The 13,208-nt window shown below is 36.4% G+C and overlaps 1 protein-coding gene across 1 annotated transcript; it reads right to left on the bottom strand.

The window, feature by feature from the left end:
• Positions 1–2,433: 2,433 nt before the first annotated feature.
• Positions 2,434–5,457, bottom strand: eloca (elongin C paralog a). The gene is made up of 4 exons (XM_062441172.1): positions 5,366–5,457; positions 4,827–4,852; positions 4,226–4,369; positions 2,434–2,928 (listed from the first exon to the last, which is right to left on the bottom strand). The coding sequence occupies exons 2-4, from the start codon at positions 4,828–4,830 to the stop codon at positions 2,738–2,740; spliced, it is 339 nt and encodes a 112-aa protein (XP_062297156.1). The 5' UTR covers positions 4,831–4,852; positions 5,366–5,457; the 3' UTR covers positions 2,434–2,737.
• Positions 5,458–13,208: the final 7,751 nt, after the last annotated feature.

Raw genomic sequence — 13,208 nt, 5'->3', positions numbered from 1 at the left:
CAATAACTGTATTAAAGTCAGAGTGAAATATCACTTTTCTGTGGCAGTAATATTAATCACTGATACAGTATGCTTAACTGAATTGTATTTTTTAATTCTTAAAATCATTTTTAAGCAATTTACAGGAAAAATAAGTCTTGCATACATTTGAGAAGTCAACTGTGTCATTATAGAACATAAATATGAGATTATTATTTACAAAAACTCAATAGACATGCAAATAATTTGTTTCTAAACACTTAATATTGCTCAAAACTTGTAAAAAAATATTTAAGCATGTTAAGGAAATTTATTTTAAGATAGATCATGGTCGCACCACATGACTTTTTTTAAGGTCAGTTCTAATTCATTGAGATGAAAAAACACATAAAACACCTAATTTACTATTTTAATATGAATTTATGTGTACTTTACATTCTTAATGTTTGAACTACTGCAATAGATATTCCCATTTTAGTTATTTTAAAATTGACCTGTTGAAAATCCTTATACGTCATTGACCCGGATATATAAAAACACTCTACTTTGAATATTTTGTGTCTAGTAGGCCCCCCCATAAAAGTTCAATTATCTCATTAAAAATAAAATTGTATGTACTCGTTTCCCTCATTAAAAAAAAAAAAGAAGTATTTTTCAACTCAATAGTTGAAATGCTGGACACATGATTCAGGTCTGTATCAAACCTGTGCTGTTTTTTTCAATGAGTTCCGAAAAAGTTTCAACCTTCAGCAGATGAATGTAACAACAGCTGTCTAGTGTCAAACTGCACATACATCATTCTTCACAGCAAAGCTCAAACACTGTAGGAAACAAGAAGAAAAACACATGTTTGGGTGGAAGTAAAAACAGACAGGCTTCTTTTAGAGTGTAATATTATTCTAGGATATTATATTGTTTGTTTTATCAGTAACAAATGCTGTAGATCACTGTGGAGCCAATGTTGGATACGTTTGGCAGATTGAAAGTAATGCATCATATTATTGTGCCATTTTTAAAAATAATGATAACAATACTATACTTTATTCATATATCAACTTTCACACACTAATGAAGCTCAATGTGCATAGCAATTCAAAAAACAACACAATTTACACAACAACTACAATATTAAAATATATCATTGTATGTAAAGTCTTAATCTGAGAATTAACTGTACCTAGGTGGCAAATAAATGTAGTGGAGTTAAACATACAATATTTCCCTCTGAAAGTAGTGAAGCAGAAACACAAAGTAGCATAAAATGGAAAGACTCAAGTAAATGTTGTTACATTCCACCACTGTTGCTTTGTTATCTACAGCTCAGTTTCATTAAAACTACAAGGAAGGCCCAGCTCTGATGTCCAAAAATCATATTAAAACCTGACAAATTGTTTTTCTTCTTTATATGCAAATGGAAATTGCTTAAAGCCCGGTAGGCATATTCATTTATCAATGTCAGCAAAGTTTTGAACATTTCATTAAACTGAACTTTAAATTTGATTAAACCTTGTAAAGTTTCCCAGAAAAAAATAATCGCTTTCCAACCATTGTTGAACTGTGGTGGTGATGTGAGCTCTAATCTGATATGGTTGGCACAAGGAGTAACTTAATAAGCCAGATAACAGCTCCAAATACTTTAATATTTCTCATTATCATTAAGCATTTTAGTACATTATGCTGCAATATGTTACCACACTGAAGATTTGCTAATGTTTACAACAGATGTATTTATTAATAATTATGAGATCATGTCAAACCATCTTGCACTTAGTATGATGCCAGCTTTGATGGATCATGACCCCATTTGCACTTTGCGTACTGTAAATTTTATACTAAACAGCCATAACTTAACCACTTGAACATGTAACCTACACTCTCTTATTGAGCCAAACATTTGGCTGTTAATGGGGTCATAATTTACTCACATCATAAACAAGCCTCCATCATCATTCAGGAAAATCAGAAACACCCTTTGCTGGGGGACATATCAGTGGTTCACTGGAGCAGTGCACAAACAGAGTACGCTTCCCAGGAAAATGTTCTATTAAATTAAATTACCATCAGTCTCTTTTAATCAATTTTCATCCCACAGTTGGCATTTTGTTTGGAAGGACCTACACTAATTTGACCCTACTGTATGAGGACCACAACAATACATTACTCACGCTGTACAAGCTTGTGGATTTTAATTTTATTTCCCCAGTTATTTAATTATTGTCCTTACTAATTAAACAAATTTACTAGCTTTCCCTAATAGCATACCCCTTGTTATGTCTAACCAATAATGTACAACACTGGGTTATGTATTTAAGTGTATACAGTCTTTTTGTAGTCAAATATTTTGTACTGTTTTACTTGTACTACACTAAAATACATAAAGCACAGTGCAAGTGCTTCTTGAAAGTGGTATTAAAAGTCAGACGTACTCCTCAGGAAACACAGTAGCAACTGGAATCAAAGTGCTCACCAAACAGATCTTTATTATGATGGAGAGGTGAGGAAAGAGTTTTGGGGCAAGGGAACACATTTGTCACATTCTGATTTAGCGTGCCATATTCATTCATTATATTAAAATGAAATCCTTTAATACTAAAATTAGAGAGAAATACAGGTGCAAAAAAAAAAGAAAAGAAAAGAAATTAAGAAACATCTTCTGGTGGCATACACATTTTTGTTTTATATGATGTACATAGCAAAACAAGTTAAATAGTCAAAACAATCTAAAAGTATTTTAAGCTGCTACATTATCTCTGTAACTTTAGCAATCCAAAAAGTTTGCAGCCATGAGCAGTTCCAGTGCGATCTCCGGGGCTATGGGAAATTCAGGTATTTCTGTGGAACTGTTGGTGTAACGGACCTTGTAGGTGAAGTACATGCAGACCTTGGACAGGACGTGAGATGGAATCTCCCTAAAGTTCACTTCATTGGTTTCATTCTCTGCGAACTGTCCTGCATGGGTGGGTTACAGAGGGTGTCATTAGTAATAAAAAACAAAACAAACTGAAACATATATAATTATGAACTCACAATTAATGAGACCTCTTTGATCTTTGAATATCCTAACTTACTAAGCAGCTATTATACATATTGTGCAAGATGCCCCCCCCCCCCCCATCATAAAATAAGAAACAAGAGCATGGCAGATATGCATTAAGTAGTATGTTAATAGTACCTTGCATGTTTAATAGCAGATAACAAAATCATTATGTAGAAGGAGCATAGTGCCACCAACTGGACAACAAATTAATTTTAAGTCCAGCAGACTCAATCTCTCTCTTTCACAAGCAAGTGAGCAAGCAAAGCCTCACCAGTAGACTATACAAATCCCTACACACACGCCAGTACTGCTGTTAATAGGGTGACAATATGGGTGCAAAGTTATTGTATGCTATACCTTGTATGCTATACCTTGTATGCTACACCATATATGTTAACTAGGCTGACACATGAGTACAGCTATTTATACCAAAATAAAACCTGGTTCATACTTAACATTAGCAGAAGAGCTGCTCTGGTTGTAATCTGGCCCATTGGATAGGTCAGTAATTTTTACAGACTGTGCACTCCTTCACCAATAAAGATTCCAGTATATTTTAGCTACTTTTAAAAGGCCAGTAAAATAGCCTCAGGTTACACCACTCCATGAGATATACAGTCTGCTGGCTGCCCTTCTTGCGGAACAGTTTTAGAAGGGTAATAACTATCATTGTTGTATCTACAGCTTATATTAAATTCATATCAGAGCAGCACCAATAATTTAAAAAAAAGCATGACACCCTCATCCTCAAACACACCTCTCCGAAAGCACCAATACTTAGTTTAGTTACTTGTCCGTCATTGGGACTCTTGGAAGAGTAAACCTCTAACATTTTTCATATTTCTAATCAATCAAAAGCAACTTCCCACCACTCCAGGCTGGTATAATCCCATCTTTAACCATACCGGCATATTCAACCTTGGTACTGAGGAATGTCTTGTAAAGTCTTATAATGCATAAACCAATTAAAGAGTGGTTGTTGTCTAAAAGTCTAAATAAAAAACACCATGACCTAATCCAGATTGTCAAAGGTGCTACATTATATTTAATATTAAATGTGACTGCAGTATCAGAGGTCCACTGGATATAATACAATTTAAAACAATAAATACTAAATTTGCTGAGAATTAATGCACATTTCTGGACATGATAAATTCTAAGAACATAACTACCATATTTTTTTTTAAATGTCATTGTCTGAATCCTCACCTGGCCCACTCAGCATGGCTTTGATAGTCCCAGACGTCAAGGCATGTTCTCTTTTCACAATGAATTCATGGCCATCTGATGAAATCAATTTCACATACATGGCATCTGGCCCTTCGCAGCCACCATAGGTTCTCTCTTCACCATCTGTGAAGCAACACACACATCTGACAGGCTCAGACAGGACTTACTAAAAAAGACTGATGCTGTCCTTACTATGTTAATCACAGGAACATAGCACACATGTTTATAATCCCAGGAACTTCTCCATATTGCACATGTATCTATTGTAGATTTATTTACACAGAAATGATTTACTGTATAGTATTTTATTTGATCACTTTCACTCTTACGCTGCTACTTTTATTGCACTATACTGCTTGTGTCAATTTCAATTGCTCCCAAGGGTTATCAATAAAGATTAATCTTATCTCAGGTACAAGCCACACATCTGGCAGTAATAACAGCAGCAAGGCGATTAGATATTGGTGCTGTAAGAAACCCTCAAGGTATCCATTCACATACATTTCTTTTTTTACATTTGGGCGAACAAACAACATTTAATTCTGGGAAAATGTAAAATAAAAGTCAGTTAATAACTCACCCATCCTGTTCCGGATATTTCTGTTCCTAACGAGAAGAAACGTACAAAAACACTCTTAATAAGGCCAATAACATGCTGATCATTAAAATACATCGTATTTCAAGCTGGGCACTGTAATGATGCAGTTTTGTTAAACAATCACATTTACATTAAGGTTACCGTTAGCTAGGCCTTAAACATTTTAATCTTATTTCTAACAAACATCTAATAAAATAGCTGACAACATGATATTACCAGAAGGGTTATTGTTGAGATAAACCAGAATATAGACAAGTATAAATATTGTTCTCAAATCCAGTTTAAGTCAAATAACGGATGTGTCATTTCTTTCACTAAATAAAGTATTTTTAACCGAGTTCGCAGCTGTCGGCGTTAGCTAGCGTCGGCTAAATTATGCTGCTAACAAGCTAAAACCTCGACAGACGGACGATTTCATTCCTTTAATCGGTTGTACAGTCTTTTAAAACTCTTGCCGTATAAAGTTCCAAACACACACTTAATAAACCAGCGTGTAATCGAAACGTAACAGTGTTTCTTACCACTCTTTCAGGTGAATGTGGAGTGGAGATTGCGTTCCTGCTAATAGTAGCCAGTAGGCTGTCGATATCCGGAACCAATTTGTAGGAGCACCCGTCCGCCTTAAAATGTGTTCCGTAGAGTTTCAAATGCAGAGAGAACCGATCCGGCCAACCAATTTTAGAAAATTGAATTGATATGAAATGTTGCTAACGGGTGATAAATAATAATAAGGTTAAAACATAAAGTGAGGTCTGTTTTAGATTGTATGCCCTGTAAAATTTGACTGGATATTTACAATGTACTTGGATTAGAGAAATAAACTATTTGCCTTCTTCTTTTTTTATTGTATTTGCACAAATAATATATAATAGAATATAATAGAATTATATAATAGAATTTTGCAATTATTTGTGCAAGTCATAATAAAAAAGATGCTATTTCTGGATAATGAACATTTACACTTCTGCTGTCCAAAATAAGTATGTGTCACCAGATAATAAGTTCCGATAAGAGAGTGTAAATAATAATATACATTTTTAATTTGAAAAAAGAGCTTAGATGACTTGCCAGATTTACACTAGTGTACAGGCCATCCTTGAGGAGATGAGATTGTGCTGTTTACCTATAGGGGGCGCCTGTGTTTTAGAGTACTGCTTTTGATTGTCTCCTCTGTGATGAGGGAGAGCAGGTGCCTACGAATACGACAGAGACATCTTGCAGGCCCATAAATCTGGATTCAAGGAAGAATAAGAGACAGAAAAGGCATGTGCTCTGCATTAGCACACACTTTCCAAAGTCCAGTCAGTTGAAATTAATCAGTTCTGCCTACTGACACAACAATATTCAGTTTACAAAACGTTTACTCTAATCTCAGTATTCACCTGTTTGAAAAATGTTATTATCTTGCAGATCTATGAAAAACACACACAAAAAATTCTATTAAAAATTCTAAGTAGATTCACAACTATAACTAGTGATTAAAAAAAAAAAACACTTTAGAGCTCACAAAGTCTGTTTGAATGGGTAAAGGGTTGTTGGTCAGGGATTAGAGACAGTCAAAAGTGGGGGGATTGTCATGGTCAGGGTCAGAATGTGACTTTACCCTGATCCTGCCTGGAGTACTTTCGTGCAGAAAAGTGATGACTGTTGAAATCTGAGTCCTCCAAATGGACGCAGAGTTATCTGAGCTGTGACACTAAGAGTGGAACACTGAACGTGCCTGTAAATTCCCCATACTGATATCCTTTCACACTAAGATATAAGGTCCACAACTGCCGCAGAAGTGGAACAAAGGTTCCTCCAGATTGTCCAGGGCAGTTTTCTTTACTTGGCTGTGCTTATTGCTACCACATATGTCTGTGGTGACTTCTGCAGAGGTGACACCTGACTTGGTATTTGTCTTACAGTAATACCAGGTTTAGCTATGCTGTCAGTGTGAGTTCCAGAAAGTTCGAGTAGTGTCCTGTCTGTTGACTCTGACATGACAGACTCTCCCCCCCCCCCCCCCGGCACACACACACACACACACACACACACACACACACACACACACACACACACACACACACACACACACACACACACACACACACACACACACACACACAACCAAAAACAATCACTGACCTTCCAGTCCCCCATTACACCATTAGTGCTTATGATCAGAGCGGGCGGGTGGCGGCAGCAGCTTTGATGTCCCTCTGATACGACCCACCCCACTGCAGCTGCTCTCAGCTCTATTTTAGGGAGGCTGCTGTGGGCCCTTAGAACAGAGCTTCTTTAACACACACACATACACACACAGAGATTCACACACAATACCTGCAAACACTCATGTCATGCCAAGTGACATCATCCATCCCTTTAACACGTCAACTCTTATGCTTTCTCAGATCACACTTTCTTGCACATACACACACGCACACACATCCCATTCTGGGAATGGTGGGACACAGTTAACTTGGTAGAGAAGGAACTTGTCTGCCTTTATGCTCATTAAATGTTTGTCTGACCTCTTTTAGACAGTCAAATGTGCCACTTTGAGTGTGGTTTGTCTTATAAACCAGAACATGTGCATAAACAGACATGTTTACCTGGTACAAATATGTGGTTTAAACTTTTTCTTTTCTTTCTCATCATTATAAAAGATAAAATATTATATAAGAGTGGGTTCAGTATGCGTCACAATGACTTGGACAGCAGATATAATTTTCCACCTCTTAATACCACAAGTTTAATTTTGACAGAGTCGGTCAAATGTCAATACACAGAGTCATTTGTGAACAGCACAATGGCTTTGTTAAAGGAGCCCTGAATAAAACCAGGTCAGAATTTTAATCATGATAGGGAAAGATGGGGGAGGAATGTCTTTGGGCATTTCTTCTCTGAAAAGAAGGAAAGGCTTGTCACAATGAATTTGAGGGTACTGTCCCTTTTGCCTGCAGCGAGTTACAGTGCCCTGCAATTCCCATGTTGGTCTTAATCTCATGAAGCTTCTTTCTGGAGCTGGAGAGGAGCATCAGAAACCCATGCGTCTCATTGATTGAAAGGCTAAATAATTGTTGTATATATATTTAGTATGTATAACTTTATTTCATTAAAGTAGTGTATCCCTATCAAAATATGGTAACCTGTATCATTTGGTAATAGTTTGAACACTAACTCACACAACACACACAGCTGTTGTGTGCGGCGATTCTTGGTTAGACATAATGTCTGGCAAATTGTTAATTCATTAAATTCAACAGGAATCTTATAACAAACTGTTGGTTGATATCACTGAGATAAAAGACATCTCCATGGTCTTTACATAAGCCGTACAAATGTGCTCCAAATGTGGGATGCCCTTTTGGGGGTTTTATTTGCTCACTAATACAATAGTTTAGTCTTAATCATGTCGTTTTTTGATAGATGCACAGGTAGCAGAGTGGTTTATCAAATAAACTTGAAAAACCATTGAATAACAGGGGCTTCTGTATTATGAAATGTTTTTAAAAGTAGCCGCAGTTAAAGTAGTAGCACAATGTACTCTGAGTCACTGAGTCATCATTATTATGATCCAGTCATTAGCAGTGCACCCTGCAACACAATGATGATTCAAAGTCACCAACTAATGTAACTAATGGTTTGCTCATAATTTGTTCACAAGCAGAGGATGAGGGGTAGGAAATTATTCAAAGTCCCTCTCAAAATATTCTTGCTTTACATGCTTGTTTCCACAAAACAAGTTTATTCCCCCCGTAGATATAAAACCCTCCACATGATGAACGCTTCAAAATGCATAACAGGCATATAAGACGATGTGACAACCATTTACTTTCAATAGCTTGAGGCTAATGTGCTGTGTTGAGGTCTTGCATGTTTGAACTGTAATGATTCACCCTACAGACCCCTATGATAAAAATAGTTTTTAAAAAGTAGATAATCAGGACATGAGAAGTATTGTGCTTAAATTACATACAAGTGAATTGTGTTTATTTTCCTGTCATCCATGGGCTTGTCCATAAAAAACATGTGAGAACAAAGACCCAAAAGCATATGTGCTGGTTGTTTAAATAAGACATGGATATTAGTTTACTTTAGATGACAGAGTGATAGCTTTATGGTTTTATAATTAAGGTTTGTTTGTGTAGTTATAACAGATGAAGTGATGCTAAGCTAAGCTAGCTATGCACGGCATGGAAAGGGGATCTGCTTAATACTGATGTCTTAGCAGCAGTTTTGAAAAATGCTGGCCACTGATATACCCTCCCTGCTTACAAGCCTTAATCCAATTTTAGAAGCACAACCAAGTCGCATTTTAGTCAGTAGGTGGAGGGTTGGTCTTGGAGAGAAGTTAAATATATACACTCTTGCTTTCATTTAAGTGGATATACTACAAACTTTAGGTTTGACTTCATGCTTAAACTAATCCCAACACACATGAAAAATTCTTGAAATATTCTTGAAATCTCAGTTTATTTATTCATAATAAAAGCAATAAACTCACAAGATGCACCAAATCAGTAACAGTTTATTTCAACCCTTCCCTATTTAGCATTCACAAGCACTACATAAACACTTAATAAATCAGTAAGTAAAGATAAGAATTTGTATTGTATTGCAAGTGTGTATTTATGTAATTGTCAACAACTACAACTCCTCCCATGACGCATCCGTAACTAATGCACAGTAAAGCATAACTGTAATCATACACAATGCGTATGATTACACATGTTAACAAATATTACAGTACAGTGTGTTAGAAAGCATGTATTAACCATTTAAACATATGTACAAATCATTCATTGTTGTTTTGTAGACAGAAGACAGAAGACTTATACACAACAACAACAACTTTATAGTGTTATATAATCTGTTTACATATTGCTTATAAATGCTACACAAGTGGATTAAAATAAAGTTTTACTAACAGATCTATTATCTCTATTGATCTCTCAAGGATCAGAGTATTTCTGGCCCTTGAATGTAACCTTAAGCTCAGTATTTATAACATAATCTAGTAATATTACTATAACACTGTATTACTATAACATAGTATTCAGTTTCACTGGTTGCTAAATATGTTATCATTGCATCCAAACTTTTTCTATGAGCTAGCTTTGGAAGCGCTTAAAACTCAAGAAAAGATATGAAGTGGCTGGTAAAATGATTGGATTGCAAGTGTGAAGCTGCAGAGAATTTGCATGGAGGGTATTGTTTGTACATGCTACATCCACTTTTGTTCAATATGAACAAAATTATTGTAAATCCTCCCACTTTTTCAGGATCATAGCTGTCACTGTAATCTGTTTAAAATGGCCTCTATGAAGGTAGGATACACTTATGAGGTTTTGGTTTATATTTGTCCAGGACTGCTTGTGCTATCAAATCTTGTCCAGCTTGCTGTGCCATATCAGAATAGTAACAGAGATATTCTATACTATTACTGAAAAGTTGAGCTTTACATAGGGGTTTTTAAGTACCAAGATTATGCACTCTTTAGAATATTCCTTTCAAAGGTAAACAGTCTGAGTCATTTAGTGAGTCTATGATGCTATAACTGTCTGTGCCAATAACTACACCTGATATTTTTTTTTACAAGTGTAAGAGAAAGTAAACAAATATATGTCATATGCATTTGTCATGTGCACTTATGATAAACAATATGAGAGAGTTAAGAATTCAAAAATACAGCTAAGGGGAAAACCAGCATTAACACTATATAACAGCTGTCAAAACTGTAGGTCTTACAGTGTCTGCTGGCGTCAGGACACAGTGCACAGCAAGTGCATGACATAGTGTTGCTGATTCCAGGCAGGTGCCGCTTCTGGTGTAACACTACACTAATCCAAGGCTGATCAGCAGTGGAAACAGTACAAAATGACCCGAGACAAACTGGGGGCACCTGCCTGCACTCGCACCACTAATGTGAGACCCTGACAAGGAGACTTTGATTTCATGCCTAGTCTTCTCCCCCAGGATCTCATTATGGGAGGGTCACCATGAGGCCATCATGCTAGGAGACTACACACAGATGAGATTATAAATTTTGGAGATACATGGAAGTGAACATGAGACTGGAATTTAAAACAAATCCTTGCATTCATCAAGTCTGTACAGTGTGCTGTATTGTGATTTATTTTGCATTGTTAATGTTTACACCACAGTCCTGATTTTAGTGAGAGATTTATTTGGTTTGTTGGGGGAAAAAACACAGTTGAAAGTTATGATGTGTATTGGTGTTAGGGTATCAAAGATTTCATAAGACAGAAAAATCTTGTTTAACAAGGCATAACATCTTTATTGTTATACACATAACTTCATCTCCAAAGACTTTGCAGAAATCAGTGGGGTAACATGAACCTTGAGATATCAAAAGTCTCCCGCAGTTCCGCGTTATTTCTTAAAATACTCAAACAAGTACATCTGCCTTCCACATCCCCAAATGGTACATACAGTACAACCAATTAGAAATAAAGCATTTTGTCTCCACTGTCAAACATTATCATATGTGCATTACATTACTGATTACAAACAAGTTATATTCATTGTCAAAATACAGGTGTGCAAATTGTTAGAAAAATACCAACTCATACCAGATTCTGGATTGTGCTCTGTAAAAATCCTTACAAATAGTATATAATAATCTGTATATAAATGTCTCCAACATGCAATGTTGCTTTTCAAAAAATATCCCATAAACAGGCTGTTCTGTTAAACCCTCCTAAATTCCAGTCTTCACCATGCACCCTGTGAAGACAGATAAAACAAAAAACGAGGGCGTAATAAAGAAAAGGTGAAGAGTCATATTTTTATGTTGTTCAGTCTGACAGCAGATGACTGCATCACATTGTTTCTTGCTCTGCTTTTATTGTCAGTTTTGAATACATTTCAGTAGTTAGCTTTCCAGTAGTTATATGGGCGGTTTGCAAACATTTAAGAGGCTGAATCATTCCCCAAATAACCTGCTGCACATTTTATTACAGACAATATTGTATAGTTAAGTTGAACTTCAAAACTGAATTGCAGCAATGAAAATCTAGCCATATTAAAGCCCTTTTTATGATGACCAATGTTCACAAACACATATATCATCAGTTGTACAATGAATAAATAATTCCTAGAGATGACAGTAAAAGTCAACCATATAAATAACCACTTTTAAAATCAAAGAAACTCATGCCAACAGCTACAAACAGCTACAATGAGGCAAGTTGAAAGCATGATTCAGGTGATGACAACAGTCAGAGTATCCCCCCCCCCCCCCCCCCCCCCACACACACACACACACGACAAAATTAAGACAAGGATGGCATCTCTTTCCCTCCCAACCCCTTCCTCATCTTTTTCTGAGGTAAACAGTAGTACTGTTAAAGACTTTTTAAAGGCATCTCTCCTTTTCCCCTGGTGCCACATTCCCCATGGACTCAACCTGAAAAAACTCAACACCGACTCCCACTGTCCACAAGACTGTTTAGATCCAGTCGCATAGGCATGCAAGCACTCTTGGGCCTACAGAAGCAGCTGTGTGAACTGCGTCATTGCATCTTAGTTGTATATTGAAACAACAAAAGAAGAGACTACAATGAAGGAATTCAAGCAAAATGGTCTAGGCATGTGTTGCAAAACAATGAGATAATTTTACTTCTGATTTAATAAATAACATAAGACATTTGTTACTTCACTCTCACAGAGATAGCTGGCTTTTAAAGTATGAACCTCCCTCTTAAATACAATACCAGCTTTTAAACAACACTCTTTTTCATTCCAGTCAATTCAAATTATGAGAATTTGACAAAATAAGTGGAACATAAGATTTGTTACTATGGTACAATTTGGCAAAATATAATATAAGCTTTCTTTTTGAAAAAATAAAACATATTGCACTTTCAGTAACATGAACGTGTAATGTCAAATTACAACTCAATTGTTAGAAATGAGTAATAGTTCAAAAATAGAAGGGAAAACTAATTTATTTACTCATTCTGAGAAGAGAGGAAATGTGTCTTTTTCAACTCCAAGTGTATGACTGCAGGTAACCGACATTCAGAGAACAACAATGAACAAAGATAAACTACAATAAAACAAACAAACAAAAACAAAATGTTAAAACTGTACCATGCACGGGGAGTGTTTCAATGCAGTGTATCCTGGGTAACAATAGACGGCGCTCGAGAAAACTGCGGTGATGCTTGGCTTAACAGAGTAAGACTGGCTAGTGACCGTGCTAGCACTGACTGCTGCTGGCAACGGTCGTGCCCAGTTTCCTGTTGCAAGAGTGGTGTGAACCCCAGAAAACGCTCCAAACACTCGAGCATGCTCCCGCTGTGACTGTCCCCCCCCCCCCCCCCCCCGGCCCCCCATGCTCACATCTCCCCATCA

The sequence above is a fragment of the Scomber scombrus genome, chromosome 20, assembly GCF_963691925.1.
Source record: "Scomber scombrus chromosome 20, fScoSco1.1, whole genome shotgun sequence".
Lineage (NCBI taxonomy): Eukaryota > Metazoa > Chordata > Actinopteri > Scombriformes > Scombridae > Scomber > Scomber scombrus.
Note: the sequence above shows the minus strand (reverse complement) of the source record. Positions and strands in the feature narration are given on the sequence as shown.